The sequence below is a fragment of the Oryctolagus cuniculus genome, chromosome 3 (assembly GCF_964237555.1).
Source record: "Oryctolagus cuniculus chromosome 3, mOryCun1.1, whole genome shotgun sequence".
NCBI classification, from domain to species: domain Eukaryota; kingdom Metazoa; phylum Chordata; class Mammalia; order Lagomorpha; family Leporidae; genus Oryctolagus; species Oryctolagus cuniculus.
In genome coordinates, this window is record NC_091434.1 from 58,198,638 (window position 1) to 58,223,500 (window position 24,863).

At 39.0% G+C, this 24,863-nt stretch overlaps 1 protein-coding gene across 4 annotated transcripts in view; it reads left to right on the forward strand.

Annotated features, from left to right (window-relative positions):
• Positions 1 to 1,853: 1,853 nt before the first annotated feature.
• Positions 1,854 to 24,863, forward strand: part of PDE1A (phosphodiesterase 1A) — a 372,031-nt gene continuing 349,021 nt past the window's right edge. For 2 of the 4 annotated variants that reach the window (XM_008258812.4, XM_051849384.2), the window contains exons 1-2: positions 2,182 to 2,318; positions 2,587 to 2,697. In XM_008258812.4, coding sequence (XP_008257034.2) covers positions 2,597 to 2,697 — 101 coding nt within the window. In that variant the 5' untranslated portion in view covers positions 2,182 to 2,318; positions 2,587 to 2,596. Of the gene's footprint in view, positions 1,872 to 1,907; positions 1,952 to 2,181; positions 2,319 to 2,586; positions 2,698 to 24,863 lie in introns of those variants that run through there. The other 2 variants (XM_051849383.2, XM_051849382.2) reach the window with 2 other exon arrangements.

Below are 24,863 nucleotides of genomic sequence, written 5' to 3' on the forward strand. Positions count from 1 at the left end.
AATTCCATTGGCCACTCCCCTGGATTTGAGGTCAGTGTGGGGAGCTGGTGGGGGTCTGGGCAACTACTTTGTTCTGTCAAGAGAGGCCACATTGCCTCCCTCCACCCCATCCCCACCAAACTGTCAGAATTAATTTGCTGTGGTGGGGATGGAGCTGAACTCTGTCCTGAGCAGAGTAACAACGGATAGTTCTATCACTGCTGGAGGTTGCCAAGGCTAAGAACAAGGTATCTTGCAGGACACAGAGTAGACTGTCTGTACCATGTGACAGTGGGAGTTCTGAGCATAGCCCATGAAGCTGAGAGGGCCCAGTTCTGTGGCTGGTTTCCCATGCACCCATCCTGTTTGACTGTGAGACTCAGAGTTCTTAAATATCCAAATGTAATAGAAGTAACACATTAAAAACACAGTGCAAATGATTTACAATGAAGGATAAGATTTACTATCGTGTACTTAAGTAGAATAATCCTATTCTTTCCTTTGCAAGATTATTGGTCAGTTGGCCAATGTGAGGGCTTGAAATGTCATGGCGTATTTACAAAATCACTTGTAAGTTTTAAGGGGTTATGGTCTCAAGGACTTTGATACCTTGGCTCATAATATAATAATGGTGGGGTACTCACGTTTTATGGAGATTGCTGGTTGCAATTCATATTTCAGGGAAGAATTCAGATTTTGACTATTTCATGAAAGAAACATCTAGTTAGAGCTTGTTGCATTAAAGAAATGTCAGGTATGAGTTTAGCTATTATTGTAAATGAAGGCATAGAGAAGATAAAATGGTTATTTTCAGAGCAAAGATGAACTTATTTCGGACAACTCTGGTAAATGCTCGTAGGAGTGAGGTTTTGAGTGAATAAAAGTGCTAGCTAAAGACAAGATTCAGACTGAGCGCTGGAAATCTCCTGAGAGAGGAAAACTGATGCTCATTTGACTTAACCTCTTCTAATTTGTAAATCAGAAGGAATTGTCTACAAAATTTTGCAGTTACTTTTATATAAATATTACAACTTTCACTAGACGTACTCATACCAGACATAATTGGAACTACTCATACTGGACAGAACTGCCTGCCAGACAGGTGTCTTCTCCATGGCCAAAGGAGATACTGTTCAAGTACAGAACCTCTAGATGCCATCCATGTTTATACAGACATAGTGACTTTATACTGGAAAACTCTGATGACTAAAATAATGTTTAAAGAACTGACTTTAATCTGAAGGAAATCTCGGTTTCACAATTTCTACAACTATTAATTAGGAATATCACCTACCTTACATGCCTTTTGTATGAATTAAAAAAAAAAAGATATCTGACACCTAGGAGACTCTTCATATATTGGATTTTAGTACTATCTACTAGCTTTGAATATCTATATCACAAAACACAAGGTAAGAGGTAAGTTTTCTTGCAGGGAGGAATATTACATCTGGATTTGTAAACAAACAAGAAGACATATTGCTTTTAAGTGTATTTTTCTTAGCAGCTTGCAGATAGCAATAGCTGTTATGGAGCTCATACTCAAAGTCTGTGTTCGTTTCAAAGAAAGCTCACCATGTGTTGGGAGCTTGGCAGACGACTCTGTTCTAATTCCTTTTAAGTCCACTCTCCTTTTTCTTCCAAAATGCATAATCAGTATGGCAGGCAGGCATCAATCTCTCTCCTCCCTTTCTACTCGTTTCTTACACACACACACACACACACACACACACCCTTTCCTTCTTTCAACACATAGACACACATGCATTCACACTAGTTTCATTTAATTTATTTTTGATTCCCAAAGGATTCACGAGCAGGCTGTGTGCAGCTGCGGTGCTTGCCCCTGGTTAAATTGGCAGTTACCTACTGTGTGGAGTTGCTAGGAGAAGGTGATAAAGCATGATGACAGCATTGGTTGATGGGCATTTTCCTTCAGGAACAACCTGTGGAGCTCTGTGTGCTGTCTTCTGTATGACTTTATATCCTATTTTTCTTTGTTGTCATTAATATTTGTGGCATTTATTAGTTGAACATGATGTATTTTTATGTATTGGATGCAGATCTATTAGGAGACAAAATCCTTGGCATTTAAACAGGAAGTTTTTTCTCTGGGGTGTGGGGGGTGTTGATGATCCTGGTTCCTGCCATCTGTTTTCTCATTCCATCCTGTGCTCCTTCCGTGAGTAGAGAGGAATTCAGCGTCTTTTGAGGCGCCAAAGTCATTCACGTTTCTCCTGTGCATAATAGAGCTCGTAAACTGTGGAATTCTGATGTGCTTCAGCGCACCGCACAGTGACAGATGAGCTGCTTCTGGGGAGAGCTTGAGCACTCTGTCGGTCAGTAGTGCAGTAGCAGATTACATGTGTGTCTTGTTCCTGTGAGGTCGGAGCATCTGTTTATATTGCTGTCTGCGTGAGGGGGGTGATGTGGTGAGCTGTGGATGTGCCTGTCAAAGTCAATAGCAGTTCTGGCAAAGGCTTCCGTTGGCTTTGTACCTGCGCACTGTTCAATAGATAAGAGATGCTACTGTATAACTAAGATTTGTAGTGGCCTAAGGAATGCTTGTTCTAGCTGCTGAAATTGACTGTAACTGTATTGCCCTAGGAGCCTCAGCATGGGGTCTTCTGCTACAGAAATTGAAGAATTGGAAAACACCACTTTTAAATATCTCATAGGAGAACAGACTGAGAAAATGTGGCAACGCCTGAAAGGAATGTGAGTAAGCTTTTTGCTTGGTTCAGTGTTATTTCCACCCAAAATATTTGTGTATTAAGACTCATTACTGGTGCTATCTGCCTTTGTGGACTACTGTTTCTTTAGAAAGACTTTTCCTGGGAAATTAAAATGTATTCTTCTTGGTTAGCAACTTGTTGAAGGAGGATAGCTTTTTTTTTGTTTGTTTGTTTTGGCTACTCCCCATTTTATGTGAAGTCAGGTAACTCCCAGAGAAGTCACTTCACTGTGTCCTGTGGGGGGTCTTTTGTGCATTTTGTGCATTCTGCTTAGATATGTGGTATAGATATGTAGAAAAATAACTAGGAAAACTGCTTTGCCAAAATAAAATTTCCTTCAGGTAAGGAGAAGAAAATAGGACTGAATAATAGGTTTTGAAAAACAAGGATGGTACTACTATGATAAAAAGTGATTACACTCCATGTGCTTATTCTTGATGACTTAAATAAGAATATTGCATTAGAAAACGTGTGTGTGGTAAAAACACTAGCAGCATCCCCAACTTATAGGAGAGTTTTGGCTTTAAATTAACCAGTTCACTTCTTCTGATAGTATGGACTGGCCCCAGTAATGCAATTGCCCTTAGAAAGATGGATCAAGAGTTGTGCATTTATGACAAGCGTGAAATGTAATTACCTGAGTCAAACTTTAATTACAGTGCTATTTATCTCACTATCTACACCTTTAACTTTTTAGAAAAAACTGTGTATGTTTTGAATTCCTGTTTCATATTTCAATGCTATACTGTCTTTATATGCTTTCATTTAATCATATTATAATTTAAAGATCAGATTGACATTGGGTAAAAAAGTGCAATGTGAATATTTACAGATCATTGCAATTGCTTCTTGCAATCAGAGATCTCAAAGGAAATATATTTGCTTTGGTATAATAGCTGCATTTATTCTATTCCACACAACATAGAGATTATTTTAGGTTTAATATCTCTAATGCTGTTTATGTATTATTTTATAAAATGCAATGTTTGAGTAAATTTGATGTCACTATTTTGGTATCTAGTTTTTAGAAGAAAAATTATATCAAACTTTATTTAAAGATAAAAATTCTTCCCACTCTTCTCCTTTTGAATATGCTTAATGATGTATATACATTTAAATAGTGTTCCCTTTACATTTTCTTATTACCTAATGTTATGCATGGCATTACAGTTCTCTGGCACAAAGCATACTAATAATGCAAACAACATTTAGCAGAGAATAACTTTTAAAAAGGAAGCCATGCTTCCATCATTTCAATGAACTAGAGAAATCTATTTCCAAGATCCTTTGAAGATTTAGAAATTACAGCTTTTTGGTGTGGTGGTTCTCTTAGAGAAGCAAATAATACTATCACAGCAGATAACAACTTACAAAATTAATTAGATAGATACAAATTAATCAATAGCAGTCAGATGATTTGTGTTCTAATCTAATGAGTGGGTGAACATCTGCACTGGAAAACCTATATCTCATATTGCAGCTATTTTAGATTTTTTTCCTTTATTAGGACAGATGTTTTGTTTCGCTTGTATTTGTTTTATTTTTCTGTAGTCACTTGAGTGATGGATTTATGCATTTGTCTTTAAGAAATTTAAAAAGTGATTTTGTATTTACCTAACACTTCAGGACAAAGTTATGTGACTCTCAGTTTTTCACTACATGAAAGATCAGTGTACCATTTTATTTCAGGAGAGGATGATAGCATCATTCAACAGTAGATTGTTGCAATTTAATAGCAGGGTAAATTAGCATATGCATGTAATAAATTGATTTTGAGCAGTGGCAACATAGGGCCACTGAGAGACCATTAGCCAGATTGTTTTTAAAAATTCATTATTAATGAAGTAATGAAAAAGACTAATTGCTTTGCATTGAAGAGAGCAGGAATTTGCATTTTGGTACTACTGCTCTTGCTTAAGGCATTTTCAATAGTCTAGGTTTAAGATTGTCAAAGCAAGAAGCTCTAAATCTAAAATCTGCATGACTAATGACAACCAAATTGTTTAATTATGGTCTTTTGTGTAGTCTGCATTCAAAGCAGTGATATGAGGGACTCCCTATTCCTTTGCTGAAATTGTCATGCCTATTTAAAATGCAATATTAACACAGATAGAATTTTAGCTTCTCAAAATTGCTAGCCATAGAATTCTACTTTTAAGTATTGACAATTAAAATCATGCTACTCACAAAAGTTATCAAACAATTGCTTATTAATATTCTTAGTTTTGGTAAAACAGACTCAATAAAGACTGCTAGATATTTGTTTGGAAAGTGATTTTTTAAAAAATCTTTTTAGCTTGTCTAACTTTACAAATACACTGGCTATTTCAACAGGATATTCTGCTTTTAATTGGGCTTACAATTTGTACAATTTGAGGTTAATCAAAAACAGAAGAAGGTGAAAGTAAAACAATGTTTATTCAATTATTCCTTAAGCATGGAAAACATGAACCAAACTGTAGTAGATGTTAGTCACTCTTTGTGTCTATATAAAGATTTTTAAAATTTTCTAGCACATGTGGAAGACAGTGGTAAACTAAATTAAGTATCTATACTTCTCTATCATTTTGTTGATTCTTTCAGTGAGCTCCTTCCACATCTCCTGGATATTTGAGATGCTATATCAAGTGATGTGTTAAGAAATCTTATTCCTTTATGAGACAAAGGTGAAATAATCCCATTCCAAGGAAGACTTAATTCTATTAATTTTCTTTTTATAGTTACTATTTTTTATTTAAATTTCTTCAGTCCATCTGCTACCACTAATTTGTCACTCAACATGACAGTTTAGATTCTACACTATGACTCACTATCTAATGGTAGGAATAATAGCAAATAACTATGGAATCAGGTCTTTCATAGACTATGTTTAAAAAGTTACACCCATGGCCTTGACTTATCAACGTTCAGAGTGTGGAACACATTTGTTATTTCTTATTCCACCTTTACGTTGGATGAAATTTCTTATAGAGAAATTTCTTGTGAATCTGGGACCTACACTGATTCTTGTATACAAAGACAATTCATCTATCTCTGATCCTTTTAAAGATTGTTGATTTTATTGATTCCTATATGGAAAATTGATATGACAATTTCATCTTACTTCATTTATGCATTTTTAACTTCAGAAATATTGCCTTTTTAGTGACATTGTATTGTTGCCTTTTCTCTTTTCTAAATGTACAAAGAGCTCCACAACTGTAGATTTAAAAAAAAAATTAACTATTTTAAAATATTGATCCTGTTCTTCTAGTCAGTGTTGCTGTTCTAAGAATTTTGTCTTGGAGATTACAGCAGTTCCAGAAAATTTTGATCAAGTTCAAATTCCAGGGAAAATCAACTGAAGCTGTGGGGAAACTGGATCAAAGCATTAACTTAGTTGTTCATCAGATGAAGAATTGAATTTCTCAAAACCAAAAACTATCCGTAAAAGTGTAATAGCATTCTGTAGTACTTATGGATAATTCCTTCAATAAAAAAATAAGTGTAGGGTTGGAACCCATCAGAATTTTGGTTGCAAAATAGCTTAATATATAATTAATTTTGCATGAACATGAAGGGTCTTCAGAATGTTCACAGAAAATTCATATCCTGAAAAAACTGTGCATGGTATTCAAAATTTTTTGCATCAAAATAAACTTATCTTTTAATTTAATTTTACACAAATTTCCTGGAGTGCCTTGTAGGTACACACCTCCTTGACTCTCCTATGCTGACAAGTGTCCTCCTCACAGTAAGATCTGGTATTGTAACTACGACAATTGAAACACATTAAGTTCTGCTTCTATTCTCTTTCATCTCCTTGACTGGTGACAATATGCTCATCCACAGTGAGGATAGAAATGTAGAGAAGCAGAAAGGAAGGGAGAAAGGAAGCTTTGCATGATTGCCAATATTTTGTTAACTCAAATTAGCTGTTACTGTTGAAGAGGGCAGTACACCGCACACTCTCAGATGAAGTTATTCAAGCATACATCACCAAGAAGATGAAGCAGGAATACACATTTAGAACAAAAACTAGCAGAAAAAAACCTTGTAAATGATAGGTGCTATTAGTATCGTATTCCTAAACTAGAGTCATATTATAGGATGAAGCATCATTACAGAGAACTAAATCTGATCCTTCTAGTCTCCTGCTCAAAACCCTTTAAAGCCCTTTATTGCCCTCACTTTAAAGGTTAGCATCCTTCTCAGGTCTTAGGCACCTGCTTAGTCTTTGGGGCTTCCTCTTCTGCTTCTCCTCTGGCTTCTTCCCAATCATACCCAGAGTTGCCTGAAAAAAATGCTGCTAACCTCTCGCTTTTGTTCATTTTTTCTCTATTATAGAGAAAAATACCATTTCTAAGATTTTATTTATTTATTTGAGAGGTAGAGTTAAAGATAGTGAGAGGGAGAGATAGAAAGAAAGGTCTTCCTTCCGTTGGTTCACTCCCCAGATGGCCGCAACAGCTGGAGCTATGCCAATCCGAAGCCAGGAGACAGGTGCTTCTCCCTGGTCTCCCGTGCGGTGCAGAGGCCCAAGCACTTGGGCCATCTTCTGCTGCTTTCCTAGGCCACAGCAGAGAGCTGGATTGGAAAAGGGGCAGCCAGGATTAGAACCAGCGCCCAAATGGGATGCCAGCGCTGCAGGCGGAGGATTAACCTACTGCACCATGGCGCCGGCCCCAAGGATCACTCTTGTTCCCCAGGAAGTTTTTGGAGTTGTGTGGAAAGTTTATTATGGTTGTAGTGACTACAGAGCTTTGCTGCACTTAGTGAGCAAGAGTCTAGACAGGCAAATGTCCTACAGATTTCAAGGCATTCTGTATCAGGAAGCATCATCCTAATGAAGATGTCTATAGGGACCCTACTAAGAAATGCTATATGCTTAAATTTCACTTTTAAAGGAAATTCTTTCTGACCCTACATGCTAGGATGGTCTGCTGGATTTGGTCTGAAAACTAACCTGAAGTTCTCCTTTCATAGCAAAATCTCCCCTCCCAACTGGACCACAGCTTCAGGGTGCAAGAGTCATGTCCACATAATTGTGTTTACTCTAGGGTCTCAAGCACCTGGCAGAGCACTTGGCACATAGGAGATAATAATACACACATTTTAAATAAATCATTTGGGGTAGGTATTGTGGCACAGTGGGCTAAGACACTGCTTGGGATGCCTGCACTCATATCTGAATGCCTGGGATTAAATAATGTCTCTGCTTCAATCCAGCTTTCTGTTAATGTGCCTGGGAATTAGCAGATGAGGGCACTTGTGTTTGGGTTCCTGGTATCCTTCTGGGAGATGTGGGTGGAGTTCCTGATTTCTGGCTTTGGCCTGGGCCATCCTAGCATGTTGTAGGCATTTGAGGAGTTAAGCAGGAAATGGAAGAGCTTTCTCTCTCTCCCTCTACCCCTCCTCTCTCCCTGTCTGTCACTCTTCCTTTCAAATAAATAAATAAAACTTAATCAATCAACCAATCACTGAATTCTGAGTTTTATACTGGCTACTGGCTCTAACTAGAGAATCAGAACATCACTGAGGGTGCTGAAATAGGGTCTAATGCCATGTTGGAGAATTGGAGATGGATTCATGGCTGGAATAGGAATGGACAAGGTAGAAGTAAATCACGTTTTCTTACCATCAACTTGTTGTCAGGACCATATAGATATAATATATTCGTCTTCTTATTCGCTCCTCTCAAGATCTCAAGAAGCAAATATCCTAAGTCAGTTACAAAATTATTATGTCATGGAACTTGGGTTTTAAACATGTAACTGTCTGGTTCTAAAGCTCTTATTAATTTTCATTCTAAAACAAAAACCAAAATTCTTAGATTAGTTACATCCACATCCTAATCCCCAGGTCCCTAGATACCTCACATGGAAAAGGATAATTAAGGTAGCAGATGGAGTTAAAGTTGAGCATTAGCTAACTTTAAAATAGGGAGATTATTCTGGACCACTCAGGTGAGCCCAAGTTAATCACAACAGTTTCTGGAAATAGAAGAAAGAGACACAAGAGGAGGTCAGAGGGAAGTAATATGCGACTAACTTGTCTGGTGTTCGTCAGTATTGAAGATGGGGTAGTGGGCCATGAGCTAAGCAATATGGATGCCTTTAGAAGTTTGAAAAGGCAAGAAAACAGATTCTTGCCTACTGCCTACAGAAAGAATGCGGTTCTTGTACATTGATTTTAGCTCAGTGAAACTTTAATCAGATTTATGATTTATAGAACTGAAGATAATGTGTGTTTCTCTCAAGTCACTGAGTTTGAAGTAAATGCATTACAGCAGCAATGAGAAACTAATACATGCCTCCTGTACCAGAATAAGACAATGCATACTCAACATGCCCATTCCTGTCCTCTCTCTATTCCCTCCCCAACTCTCCCCCCCCCCCAAACAGCCCATTGGAGTTATACACTCTTTAATTACCAGTTAAACAACTGACTGTACCTGTCTTGAACATTGCCTTACATGCTGAAACCATGATTCCTCACTGATCTCTGATATTGAGGGTATATATTAGATTTACTTCAAATGTCAAAAAAGAATAATTATTTTACATTCCATGCAGATTATTGGTTAATATCAGTCTCTGCCCTCACACTGTGACCATTTGGGTGGATTAATCAGGCAAATCAGTTTTAAAAATTTGAACTTTAATCATAATACTAATTTACTTTGAAGATATTCATCTCACCAAAACCTATATTGCTGTGTAGATATATTAATGTAAATCTCAGTTCTTAAAGAAAATTGTGTTATGGTTTATAGAATGAACATTATTGAAGTGAAATACCTTCAGGATTAAGAAATGGGCCGGCGCCGCGGCTCACTAAGCTAATCCTCCACCTGTGGCGCTGGCACCTCGGGTTCTAGTCCCGGTCAGGGTGCTGGATTCTGTCCTGGTTGCTCCTCTTCCAGTCCAGCTCTCTGCTGTGGCCCGGGAGTGCAGTGGAGGATGGCCCAAGTGCTTGGGTCCTACACCCCATGGGAGACCAGGAGAGGCACCTGGCTTTGGATCAGCGGGGTGCGCTGGCCGCAGCGGCCGTTGCGGGGTGCACCAATGGAAAAGGAAGACCTTTCTCTTTGTCTCTCTTTCTCACTGTCCACTCTGCCTGTCAAAAAAAAAAAAAAAAAAAAAAAAGAAATGGAACTCTGGAGTCAACCATATATATATATATATATATATTCTTTGATATGCATATTCTTTTAAAACATTAACATTTTGTTGATTAACAATAGCTATCCATGTTTCTAGAGTGTACCACTTTAACAAATGCGCATAGTGTCTACTTATCCAACCAAGGCATTTTCTCCTCCCTATCAGTACCTATGATTAGAGCCCTGGAACTCCTTTCCTCTATTTTCTCATAAAACATGTAAGAGGCTGTTATGAACTATAGTCACCCCCACTAAGCAGTGTAACACTAGGAACCTACTCCTTCTACCTAACTCTGATTCGTTACCTAATATTTAACCTCCCTTTAGCCTCAATTCCTCGTGGTCTTTAGTAATTGCTAGTCTATGTTTGGATCAATTTTTTTCAGCTTCCACATGAGAGATAACATTTGATATTTGTCTTTCTCTCTGTGTGTGGCTTCATCTCTTAATATAATGATCTCCAGTTTCATTCACTTTGTAACAAATGACGGAATTTCATTTTTTATGGTTTAATAATATTCTCCTGTGTTTATGCACCACATTTTCTTCAGCTTTTCACCATTGCCAGAGCTGCCTATAAGAACTCCTTGGCCGGTGCCGCGGTTCACTAGGCTAATCCTCCGCCTTGCGGTGCTGGCACACCGGGTTCTAGTCCCGGTCGGGGTGCTAGATTCTGTCCCGGTTGCCCCTCTTCCAGGCCAGCTCTCTGCTGTGGCCAGGGAGTGCTGTGGAGGATGGCCCAAGTGCTTGGGCCCTGCACCCCATGGGAGACCAGGAGAAGCACCCGGCTCCAGCCATCGGATCAGCGCGGTGCGCCGGCTGCAGCTTGTCGGCCGGGCCGGGGTGGCCATTGGAGAGTGAACCAACGCCAAAAGGAAGACCTTTCTCTCTGTCTCTCTCTCACTGTCCACTCTGCCTGTCAAAAAAATAATATATAATAATAATAATAAAAGAACTTTTAAGAAAATCCTACCTTATAAGTAAAAGGATCATTAGAACCATCATGAAAACACACAAAGGTAAGAACTCACTAACACAGCAGATACAAGAAAGTGAAAGAGAATCAAACATGATCATAATGCAAAACTACCAAAGCATAATGACGAATAGTAAGAGAGAAATTAAGAAGCAAAAATATATACAACAATCAGTAAGTAATGAACAAAAAGACAAGAGTTAGTTTTTACCTGTCAATGCTAACGTTGAATGTGAACAGAGTAAAATCCTCAGTCAAAAGATATAGGTATTCCTAAAAAGACCCTACTATATGCTGCCTACAAGTAGTTCACTTCACAGGTAAAGATACATAGGCTGAAAGAGAAGCCCTGGAAAAGGGTATCACATAAAAATTGAAATCGAATGTGTGTAGGAGCAGCTATACACATATGAGATAAAATTGACTGTAAGTCCAAATTATAAAAAAGGGACAACCTTGTTATATGGTGATAAAAGGATTGACTCAGCAAGAGTATATAACAATTGTAAATATATATGCACTCAATACTAAACCATCCAAATAATATAAAGCAAATATTATTATTATTGTATTAGAGTGATGGACTCCAATACAATAATAGTTGGGAAATTCAACACCCCACTGTCATTAATGGGCAGATATTCCAAATAGAAAATCAATAAAGACACATCAGATTTTAGCCATTCTATAGGACCTAGTAGATATTTAGAGAACATTTCAAATAGCTGTAGAATACACATTATTCTTATTCATTTTTTAATGATTTATTTGCAAGTCAGAGAGATGGAGAGAGAGAGAAGAGAGAGAGAGATCTTTCCTCCAGTGGTTCACTTCCCCCTAAGTGGCTGCAACAGCTAGGGTGGGCCAGGCTGAAGCCAGGATCGTGGCACTCCATCTGGGCCTCTGACATAAGTGCAGGGTCCTAAGAACTTGGGCCATTTTCTACTGCTTTCCCAGGCACATCGGCAAGAAGCTGGATTGGAAGTGGAGCAGCCAGGACTTGGACCAGTACACATATGGGATTCCAGCATTGAAGATGGTGACTTAATCCAATGCGCCATAACAATGGCCCGAAATGCACATTCTTCTAATCAGATATTTTCTAGATCATTAGTTTTTTTTAGCTGTTTGACATTGGAAAAGTTATGAATTTCTCTAAACTTATCTTTTCCTACCTATAAATATAATTATTTAATTAATAATTCTTTCACTTATTTAATAAATATTCACTGATTATGTACTATATCTGGTACTGTTAGACACAGGAGCTCATATACAGGTAGAGGAAACAAACAGCAGCAAAAGTGAACTATAGAAATGAAGCTAGTATACAGTAAGAAGTGAATGGAAGAAAAAGTAAGGAGAACTGTGCACAAGTGACTTTGGGAAAGCATTTTGAGCAATCAGGATGATTTCTTTTAGGTGACTTTTCAGCCAAAACATGGACAAAATTATCTAAGGTGATAGAGTGAGAAGGGTGGGGTGTCGGGTGCTAAAGAATAGTACTTTTAATCTCTGTCCAGATTCAGACTTAAGTGAAGAACAGGAGTGCTATAGATAGGGATCAAAATATAAGCTTTTGTTTTGTTTTGTTTTTGCAGAATAAGCTTGTATTGAGACATGGTTTTTGTGTGCAGCTAGATAAGCCAGAAGGAGCTTGTATTCAATGCATTCCCTAAACTGCAGATCTCCTCAGCAGGGGACAAAATCTTCCCTCCTAAATTTATGTAATAGCCTAGAGTAGATAGACTGTGCTTTCTAAATGCAGAAAATCCCTTTCCTACTCCCTGAGAGAGTTTGCATCTCTACGTCCCGTTCCATCTCCACAATTTACCAACCAAATGAGTAGAACTTCCTCCTCTTTAAAAGGATTTATACAGCTGCAAAGCAGAGGCCTGGAAGGCTTCTCCAATGAAAGGATTTCCCACTTCAAAAAGAGCATTAGGATCCTGGAATCCGTATATCATACAAATGATAATAATGAGTATTAAACAAAATAATATATGTAAGAAATACAGCATATACCTGGAACATGCTAAGCCTGCAATATTATAATTATTATTAATATTCCCATAACTTGGGCCGGCGCTGCGGCTCACTAGGCTAATCCTCCGCCTAGCGGCGCCGGCACACCAGGTTCTAGTCCCGGTCGGGGCGCCGGATTCTGTCCCGGTTGCCCCTCTTCCAGGCTAGCCCTCTGCTGTGGCCAGGGAGTGCAGTGGAGGATGGCCCAAGTGCTTGGGCCCTGCACCCCATGGGAGACCAGGAAAAGCACCTGGCTCCTGGCTCCTGCCATCGGATCAGCGCGGTGCGCCGGCCGCAGCGCGCCGACCGGGGTGGCCATTGGAGGGTGAGCCAATGGCAAAGGAAAACCTTTCTGTCTGTCTCTCTCTCTCACTCTCCACTCTGCCTGTCAAAAAAAATTCCCATAACTTTATCCATCCTTGTGTATATTTCACAGCTACTATTTAACAGCCATATGATCTTCTCCAAATTAATTTTTTGATATTTCAATTTTCTTTCCTACAAAATGAGAGTAATATCACTACCTATTTCATAGGTATTCAGAAGATTAATGAATTAATGCTTGCAAATTGTTTGGAATGGTGCCCAAAATTCAAGAATTCCAGCTCTTATTATTAGTACTCATATGACACACAAAAGCAGAATGCTGTATTTGTTCAGGTACCCTTCTTATCAGAATCTTTACGGAGTATACCCGTCAATGGAAATAGTCAGAAGTGTCCCCCAATTTCTCTTTGCCAAAGTAGTTACACTTGAGAATTTGGAGCAGGAGCCAAGGTCACATATGGAGACAGAGAGAGCTGAAGAGAGTGGGCTGCCCTTGAGAGTCTCACGGATAGAATTGGCTTTATGATCCTTCAGTTCCACATCTTATGGTAGTCTCAGAATGGATTTTAAGTCCCTATAATTACATATGACTCAGGATTAGATTGCTTTCCTAAGTCACTCTGGCTTGAAAATTATTCTTTAGGTCTTATTCCAATCCACTCCTGGTAGCTGTCCTTATAAATTCTGTCATGCTCCCATTCATCCCTTCGCTGATTAATTTTAGAAAACGACATATGATCATTACGTTATTAGATTTTATCTTTTACCATGCTTCAATTAGCTATTCAAACATAAATACATGAGCAAGACTGATTATCATAAAGGACATGCCACGGGCCTTTTGGATTGGAAAGAATCTTCATCAACATGACTAAACTGATGATAATGGTAAAGGCTCCTGAGAATCATATTCTACATATCTGCTCTTGGTATTAGGCTTGAATAACTGCAATTAGGAAAAGCCATAAGAATGATAACAGGTCATTAAAGGCATAGAAATGAAATATTATGACCCCTTTGCTTTCTATTTAAGGTATGCTTTCTTCAAGCAGCTTAAAGAGGTTATATTTCATTCTATGTTTTTATAAAATATTCAAAACATAAATATTTACTGAGTAGGTCATTAAAATATTCAATCATGCAAGACAAACTTTTTTATATCCTTAAATTTTTTATTATCATGTTTCAATTTTTTTTTTTATTGACAGGCAGAGTGGACAGTGAGAGAAAGAGACAGAGAGAAAGGTCTTCCTTTTGCCGTTGGTTCACCCTCCAATGGCTTCCGCGGCCGGCACACTGCGGCCGGCGCACCACGCTGATCTGAAGCCAGGAGCCAGGTGCTTCTCCTGATCTCCCATGGGGTGCAGGGCCCAAGCACTTGGGCCATCCTCCACTGCACCCCCTGGCCACAGCAGAGAGCTGGCCTGGAAGAGGGGCAACCGGGACAGAATCTGATGCCCTGACCGGAACTAGAACCTGGTGTGCCGGCGCCGCAAGGTGGAGGATTAGCCTACTGAGCCGTGGCGCAGGCCTCAAGTTTCAGTTTTCTTTTTCTTTTTTTTTTTTTAACTTTTATTTAGGAAATATAAATTTCCAAAGTACAGCTTATGGATTACAATGGCTTCCCCCCCCCCCATAACTTCCCTCCCACCCACAACCCTCCCAACTCCTGCTCCCTCTCCCATTCCATTCACATCAAGATTCATTTTTAATTCTCTTTATATACAGAAGATCAATTTAGTATATATTAAGTAAAGCTTTCAAGAGTTTGCACCCGCACAGAACATAAAGTGTAAAATACTGTTTGAGCAATAGTTATAGCATTAATTCACATTGAACAACACATTAAGGACAGAGATGCTACATGAAGAGTAAGTGCACAGTGACTCCTGTTGTTGACTTAACAAATTGACACTCTTGTTTATGGTGTCAGTAATCTCCCTAGGCTCTTGTCATGAGCTGCCAAGGCTATGGAAGCCTTTTGAGTTCACCGACTTTGATCTTATTTAGACAAGGTCATAGTCAAAGTGGAAGTTCTCTCCTCCCTTCAGAGAAAGGTACCTCCTTCTTTGATGGCCCGTTCTTTCCACTGGGATCTCACTCGCAGAAATCTTTCATTTTTTTTCCCAGAGTGTCTTGGCTTTCCATGCCTAAAATACTCTCATGGGCTCTTCAGCCAGATCCGAATGCCTTAAGGGCTGATTCTGAGGCCAGAGTGCTGTTTAGGACATCTGCCATTCTATGGGTCTGCTGTGTATCTCACTTCCCATGTTGGATAATTCTCTCCCATTTTTATTCTATCAGTTAGTATTAGCAGATACTAGTCTTGTTTGTGTGATCCCTTTGACTCTTAGACCTATCAGTATGATCAATTGTGAATTGAAATTGATCACTGGGACTAGTGAGATGGCATTGGTATATGCCATCTTGATGGGATTGAATTAGAATCCCCTGGCACATTTCTAACTCTTTTGATAGTTCAAAAACATTTTTTTAAAAGATCTATTTATTTATTTGAAGGTCAGTATTACAGAGAGAGAGGGGAGAGAGAGATCTTCCATCTGCTGGTTCATTCCCTAGATGGTTGCAATGGCCAGCACTGGGCCAGGCTGAAGCCAGAAGCCAGAAATTTCTTCCTAGTCTCCCAAGTGGGTAGCAGGGGCCCAAACACTTGGACTATCTTCCACTGCTTTTTCCAGCCCATTATTAGGGAGCTGGATTGTTAGCAGAACAGCCATGAATTGAATTGGAGCCATGTGGTAAAGCTACAGCATTACCCAGTAAGCCACACCACCCACCCCAAACAAGTTTATAATGAGTCACCAAAAAGGTAGTAAAATCTCTAAGCCTCAGACTGCACAGAAAAAGAAAGTAGGATGACTTTAATTAAGTTCTGCATAAGGCTGGTGATCAAGGGATTCTTGTAGAAAAGATCTTAAAAAATTAGAAGGAAATAAAAATAAATTTATTAGAAATGCAACAGTGTCCATTTAAAATTGGACTTTCTGGGAGCAAATGTTAAGCCTATTGGTTAAGATGCCTGCACCCTGCATTGAAATCCGAGGTTTGATTTCTGGCTTCTTCCAACTCCAGCTTCCCGCCAGTGCAGACTGTGGGAGGTAGCAGGTGTGGCTCATGTAATTGGGTTCCCCCCTCCCACTTGAGAGACCTAGATTACATTTCGGGCTCCAGGCTCTAGTCCAGCTCTGCTGTGGCCTTTGCAGGCATGTGCTGACTCTCTCTCTCTCTCTCTCCCTCTGCCTCTCAAGTAGTAAAATTTACAAAACACAACTGGGCTTTCTAAGAGTTGGTTAAAAATAAACTATAAGTGGAGTGAGATAAGAAAAAAAATCTGAACTTACACATCAACCACATTTCTGAATAGCAAACTGTTCAAAACAATCTCATAGTTGAATATAGTAGTAACAATAACTTATAATTCTTTTGTGTCTAACATACTTTGCTCTATTTGGCTGCACATAATTATCTCATTTTTTTGATGAGGAAACTTAGCCGCCAAGACATTAAATGACATGGATAATATTTCACAATTAGTAAGGGGAGGACCAGCTTCCTAGGCTCATCATATTTATTCCATTTAATACTGCCTTAGACAATTCCATTTAACACTCAAGACTCGCTCTAAAACCTGACATTTCAGGAGTTAAAAACTGTTCTCTTGTTTTGATTTTCCTATGGTCCAGCCATCTGTTTGCCTAGTTCTGTATTCTTGAAGCTGAATACCAAAGGGAGTTATCACTTGGCATATGCTTTAGATGTCAGAAATTCCCCAGTTCTGTTTTTTCTCCTTTAGGACAAGCACTACCATTATCTCTTTAATTTATTCACTTAAACAGTGATGTTAGTATATGTAAGGGAATTTGACTTTTCCTAAAACATTTTGCTCCCTCAGAGCTTTGCTTGGTCCCTTTAATTTATTTGGCTTTTGGTAACTCTAACTGCAGAGAAAGAAATCCCTGCCAGGTGGTAATGACTGGGTAGCCATCCCCAGTGATTTTTATTTACCGATAAAAATAAATCCAGGAATTCTAATCATTCAACATAAAGCTATTATATTCTCACTTGTGCTTCTGTTCTATCATGGAGAATTTTTAGCACATGAGAAAGCTTTCCTCCAAGGTAAAGTGAGCCATCTTTCCCCCATTTGTTTATTTCAGAAAAATCATTGTAATGTTTATTCTACTTTATATTCCCAAATGAGTGTAAATCACTTAAACTACACAAACCTTTTCTCATCTGTTTTAAGACTACATTTGGGGTCGGCGCTGCAGCTCACTAGGCTAATCCTCCGCCTTGTGGTGCCGGCACACCAGGTTCTAGTCCCAGTCGGGGCGCCAGATTCTGTCCCAGTTGCCCCTCTTCCAGGCCAGCTCTCTGCTGTGGCCAGGGAGTGCAGTGGAGGTTAGCCCAAGTGCTTGGGCCCTGCACCCCATGGGAGACCAGGATAAGTACCTGGCTCTTGCCATTGGATCAGCGCGGTGCGCCGGCCGGGGTGGCCATTGGAGGGTGAACCAACGGCAAAGGAAGACCTTTCTCTCTGTCTCTCTCTCTCACTGTCCACTCTGCCTGTCAAAAAAAAAAAATAATAAATAAAAAGACTACATTTGGAGAAGGTGAGTATATGGCATAGGGAGTGCTGATCTAACTTAGATTTTTTCACCAAATCTCTAGTACCTCCCAATCTTTCCAATGTGATCAAATAAACTTTGTATTATTTCCTTCTTGAAACCTCATTCCTCAGCAAGTCACAATTTTAATAGTTCAAGTTTTCCAACAGGTTTCTATTTCCCAGAAATTCTTTCAACTGTATTAGACAGTAATAGGCCAATTTGTTCATGACTTCTTGCATCCATACTTATGGATAATCCCTCCCACACTGACACTTGGCCACACAACTTGCTTTGGTCAGTGGGGCCTTAGCAAATGTGACACAAGCAAAGGCTTAGTAGGGATTATACATCAGAGTTTATTCTTTTTGCTACTCTTTCAAACACTCATGTTAGGTCTGCAAAGAAGCCCGGTCAATCCTACTTCAGGGTGTTCTCTTCGGCAGCACATATACTAAAATCCTACTTCAGGGTCGACCTGAAGAACAGCTATCAATCATTTCAGCTGAGGGCTTCTAACGCCAACCAGATGTGGGATGAGGTCATCCTGGACTACCTACCCAACTTCCTCAGTATCTTGAGAAAATAATAAATGTTTATTAATTTTGACCCTTAAGTATTGAGGTGGTTTGCTGATCAAAATAACCCTAATTGACATGCATTCCAAATAAGCTCTCATTCTGTATGCTTTCTCTGGTTTCAGCAGTTTTTTGTACCTATAACCCTGTTTCCTTCCTTCTAGTCATCTCTTATCATTTCTTTGACCTAACCAACATCTAGTAAATATTTCAGAGATTATGATAATAAAAATTGAAATATCTCTTCTTAATCAGTTCAATATAATTCTCCTCCATATTATTTTCACCAGCAACCGTGTCAACAACATTTATCTACTTACATTATTTCTTCCAGTATATGCTCCCTTAGCAGCTTGTGTTTTGAAGTTGTATTGCTCTTACATTTCTGTGAACAAATTTAATTTCCCACCAAACAGAGAAGAAACATAGAGTAAGGCAGGCAAGCTGCATCTTTGCATAAAAGAAGATGGTTCATATCCGGTTACCCTGGCAACAGGCGCTAGAAAGGGCAGGGCTCCCCACATATTCAGTTGCCCTGACAACAGGTCACATAGGGCATGGGAAGGCCCAGTGCCCAGTCTTCTAGACCTCATCTTTGCAACCACAAAGGAAAAGAACAATGCTCTGTTGCATCTTGCTCCTCTCCTTACCTACATATTTCTTTTATTATCTGAATTACTCCAGTTTAAAATTGCCTTTGCAGATGTACGAAAGGTTAAGAAAACAGTGACCTCAATGTTTGTATTCATTAACTCAGAAACATTTGGTAATATCTGATTGGTTCAAAGGAGTGAATGATAGGAAAACATGAGAGGCAGGGAATCAAAGTAATAGGAAGAGTACGTTGTGAAAAACAAAGTAGTATGGGAACAATTTGGAAATTGAGAGTTGATTTGGAGTGTGTTTCATTCAGCTGCAGTGGTTAGGCTTGGTTCTGTTTTAGGGAGTTCATTGGGAAGGGTAACCTTCAGGAACAAGCTGCTTAACTGAATAGATCAATTTTGTGAGCAGGTAACACACAAGTGACCACCATGAAATGATATATTGTTATAAAAAATTGCTAGCTTGGGGCTGGTGCTGTGGCATAGTGGGTAATGCCACCACCTGCAGTGCCGGCATCTCATACAGGCACCGGTTCGAATCCTGGCTGCTCCATTTCTGATCTAGCTCTCTGCTATGGCCTGGGAAAGCAGTAGAAGATGGTCCAAGTCCTTGAGCCCCTACACCCACATGGGAGACCTGGAAGAAGCTCCTGGCTTCGGATCGGCCTGGCTCTGGCCATTGAGGCCATTTGGGGAGTGAGCCAGAGGATGGAAGACCATTCTCTCTCTGCCTCTGTCTCTCTGTAAATCTGCCTTTCAAGTAAATAATAATAAAAAAGTTATCAGCTTAACTCTTAATTCAGTATAAATTTCTTCCTTTTTATTCTTATTTGGCTTTTATTTTGTTTTATCATCACTCATCTTTTCTTTTTTTTTTTTTTTTTTTTTATCTTTTATTTAATGAATATAAATTTCCAAAGTACGTCTCATGGGTTACAATGGCTTTCCCCCCCATACCGTCCCTCCCACCCACCACCCTCCCCTTTCCCACTCCCTCTCCCCTTCCATTCACATCAAGATTCATTTTCGATTATCTTAGTATACAGAAGATCAGCTTAGTATACCTTAAGTAAGGATTTCAACAGTTTGTTCCCACACAGAAACATAAAGTGAAAAATAATAGATGATTTTTTTTTAAATGATGATGAAATCAGATCAGACCTATTGTCATGTTTAATCCCAGTGAGAGTCAAGTTGGGAATTGATAGTTTCTTTTCTTTTCTTTTTTTTTTTTTTTAACAGAAGATCAGTTTAGTGTACATTAAGTAAAGATTTCAACAGTTTGCACCCCCATAGAAACACAAAGTGAAATATACTGTTTGAGTACTCGTTATAGCATTAAGCCTCAGTGTACAGCACATTAAGGACAGAGATCCTACATGAGGAGTAAGTGCACAGTGACTCCTGTTGTTGACTTTACAAATTGACACTCCTGTTTATGGTATCAGTAATCTCCCTATGCACCAGTCATGAGTTTCCAAGGCTATGGAAGCCCCTTGAGTTCTCCGACTCTTATCTTGTTTAGACAAGGTCATAGTCAAAGTGGAGGTTCTCTCCTCCCTTCAGAGAAAGGCACCTCCCTCTTTGAAGACCTGTTCTTTCCACTGGGATCTCACTCACAGAGATCTTTTTGCCAGAGTGTCTTGGCTTTCCATGCCTGAAATACTCTCATGGGCTTTTCAGCCAGATCCGAGTGCCTTTAGGGCTGATTCTGAGGCCAGAGTGCTATTTAGGACATCTGCCATTCTATGAGTCTGCTGAGTATCTCACTTCCCATGTTGGATCACTCTCCCCTTTATTTATTCTATCGGTTAGTGTTAGCAGGTACTAGACTTGTTTATGTGCTCCCTTTGACTCTTAGTCCTTTCATTATGATCAATTGTGAACTGAAATTGATCACTTGGAATAGTGAGATGGCATTGGCACATGCCACCTTGATGGGATTGAATTGGAATCCCCTAGTATGTTTCCAACTCTACCAATTGGGGCAAGTCAGCCCGAGCATGCCCCAAATTATACATCTCTTCCCTCTCTTATTCCCACTTTTATGTTTAACAGGGATCACATTTCAGTTAATTTTCAACACTTAAGAATAACTGTGTATTAATTACAGAATTAAACCCGTCATATTAAGTAGAACAGACAAAAAAAAAAATACTATGAGGGATAATGTATTAAGTTGTCCATTAGCAGTCAGGGCTATGCTGATCAAGTCACCATTTCTCATAGTGTCCATTTCACTTCAGGAGGTTTCCTTTTTGGTGTTCAGTCAGTTGTCACCGATCAGGGAGAACATATGGTATTTGTCCCTTTGGGACTGGCTTACTTCACTCAGCATGATGTGTTCCAGATTCCTCCATTTTGTTGCAAATGACTGGATTTCATTGTTTCTTACTGCGGTATAGTATTCTAAAGAATACATATCCCATAATTTCTTTATCCAGTCTACCATTGATGGGCATTTAGGTTGGTTCCAGGTCTTGGCTATTGTGAATTGTGCTGCAATAAACATTAGGGTGCAGACCGCTTTTTTCTTTATCAATTTAAACTCCTTTGGGTAAATTCCAAGGAGTGGGATGGCTGGGTCGAACGGTAGGGTTATATTCAGGTTTCTGAGGAATCTCCAGACTGATTTCCATAGTGGCTTAACCAGTTTGCATTCCCACCAACAGTGGGTTAGTGTCCCTTTTTCCCCACATCCTCGCCAGCATCTGTTGTTGGTAGATTTCTGTATGTGAGCCATTCTAACCGGGGTGAGGTGAAACCTCATTGTGCTTTTGATTTGCATTTCCCTGATTGCTAGTGACCTTGAACATTTTTTCATGTGCCTGTTGGCCATTTGGATTTCCTCTTTTGAAAAATGTCTATTGAAGTCCTTGGCCCATCTCTTAAGTGGGTTGTTGGTTTTGTTTTTGTGGAGTTTCTTGATCTCTTTGTAGATTCTGGTTATTAACCCTTTATCTGTTGCATAGTTTGCAAATATTTTTTCCCATTCTGTCGGTTGTCTCTTCACTCTCCTGACTGTTTCTTTTGCAGTAAAGAAACTTCTCAATTTGATGCAATCCCAATAGTTGATTTTGGCTTTGACTGTCTGTGCCTCCCGGGTCTTTTCCAGAAATTCTTTGCCTGTGCCAATATCTTGAAGGGTTTCTCCAATGTTCTCTAATAACTTAATGGTGTCAGGACGTAGATTTAGGTCTTTAATCCACGTTGAGTGGATTTTTGTGTAAGGTGTAAGGCAGGGGTCTTGCTTCATGCTTCTGCACGTGGAAATCCAATTTTCCCAGCACCATTTATTGAATAGACTGTCCTTGCTCCAGGAATTAGTTTTAGATCCTTGATCAAATATAAGTTGGCTGTAGATGTTTGGGTTGATTTCTGGTGTTTCAATTCTGTTCCATTGGTCTATCCATCTGTTTCTGTACCAGTACCATGCTGTTTTGATTACAACTGCCCTGTAGTATGTCCTGAAGTCTGGTATTGTGATGCCTCCGGCTTTGTTTTTGTTGTACAAGATTGCTTTAGCTATTCGAGGTCTCTTGTGCCTCCATATGAATTTCAGCATCATTTTTTCTAGATCTGCGAAGAATGTCTTTGGTATCTTGATTGGGATTGCATTGAATCTATAAATTGCTTTTGGGAGAATGGACATTTTGATGATGTTGATTCTTCCAATCCATGAGCATGGAAGATTTTTCCATTTTTTGGTATCCTCTTCTATTTCTTTCTTTAAGGTTTTGTAATTTTCATTGTAGAGATCTTTAACGTCCTTGGTTAAGTTTATTCCAAGGTATTTGATTGTTTTTGTAGCTATTGTGAATGGGATTGATCTTAGCAGTTCTTTCTCAGTCATGGCATTACTTGTGTATACAAAGGCTGTTGATTTTTGTGCATTGATTTTATATCCTGCCACTTTGCCAAACTCCTCTATGAGTTCCAATAGTCTCTTAGTAGAGTTCTTTGGATCCTCTAAGTACAGAATCATATCGTCTGCAAAGAGGGATAGTTTGACTTCTTCCTTCTTGATTTGTATTCCTTTGATTTCTTTTTCTTGTCTGATGGCTCTGGCTAAAACTTCCAGAACTATGTTAAATAGCAGTGGTGAGAGTGGGCATCCCTGCCTGGTGCCAGATTTCAGTGGAAATGCTTCCAACTTTTCCCCATTCAATAGGATGCTGGCTGTGGGTTTTTTATAAATTGCTTTGATTATATTGAGGAATGTTCCTTCTATACCCAATTTGCTTAGAGTTTTCATCATGAAAGGGTGTTGAATTTTATCAAATGCTTTCTCTGCATCAATTGAGATAATCATATGGTTTTTCTTCTGCAGTCTGTTAATGTGGTGAATCACATTGATTGATTTGCGAATGTTGAACCATCCCTGCATACCAGGGATGAATCCCACTTGGTCTGGGTGGATGATTTTCCTGATGTGTTGTTGTATTCTGTTGGCCAGAATTTTATTGAGGATTTTTGCATCTATGTTCATCAGGGATATTGGTCTGTAATTTTCTTTCAGTGCTGCATCTTTCTCTGGCTTAGGGATTAAGGTGATGCTGGCTTCATAGAAAGAATTTGGGAGGATTCCCTCTTCTTCGATTGTTCTGAATAGTTTGAGAAGAAATGGGATTAGTTCTTCTTTAAATGTCTGGTAGAATTCAGCAGTGAATCCATCTGGTCCTGGGCTTTTCTTTGTTGGGAGGGCCTTTATTACTGTTTCAATTTCTGTTTCAGTTATGGGTCTATTTAGGTTTTCGATGTCTTCCTGGTTCAATTTTGGTAGATTGCATGTGTCCAGGAATCTATCCATTTCTGATAGGTTTTCCTGTTTGCTGGCATACAGGTCCTTGTAGTAATTTCTGATGATTCTTTTTATTTCTGTGGTGTCTGTTGTTACGTTTCCTTTTTCATCTCTGATTTTATTGATTTGGGTCTTTTCTCTTCTTTTTTTAGTTAGTTGGGCCAATGGGGTGTCAATTTTGTTTATTTTTTCAAAAAACCAGCTTCTCGCTTGGCTGATTTTTTGTAATTTTTTTTGGATTCAATCCTGTTAATTTCTTCTCTGGTTTTAATTATTTCTCTTCTCCTACTAGATTTGGGTTTGGTTTGCTGCAGTTTTTCTAGGTCCTTGAGGTGCGCTGAAAGCTCATTTATTTGGTACCTTTCCAATTTCTTGATATAGGCACCTATTGCTATAAATTTGCCTCTCAATACTGCTTTTGCTGTATCCCATAAGTTTTGATATGTTGTGTTGTTGTCTTCATTTACTTCCAGAAAGTTTTTGATTTCTCTTTTGATTTCTTGAATGACCCAGTGTTCATTCAGGAGCATGTTGTTCAGTCTCCATGTGTTTGCATACTTTCTGGGGTTTCCTGAGTTGCTAATTTCCAGCTTCATCCCGCTGTGGTCTGAGAAGCTGCATGGTATGATTCTAATTCTTTTAAATTTGCTGAGATTTGCTTTATGTCCTAGTATGTGATCAATCCTAGAGAAGGTTCCATGCGCTGCTGAGAAGAATGTGAAGTCTGTAGATGTAGGGTTGAAAGTTCTGTAGATATCTGTTAGATCCATTTGGGCAATAGTGTCAATTAAATCTGCTGTTTCCTTGTTGATCTTCTGTCCGGATGATCTGTCTATTTCTGAGAGTGGAGTATTGAAGTCCCCCAGTACTATTGTATTGGAATCTAAATCTCCCTTTAAGTCCCTTAACATATCTTTTAAATAGACCGGTGCCCTGTAATTAGGTGCATATACATTTATAATAGTTACATCTTCCTGTTGAATTGAACCCTTAATCATTATATAGTGTCCCTCTTTGTCTCTCTTAACAGTTTTTGTATTAAAGTTTATTTTGTCTGATATTAATATG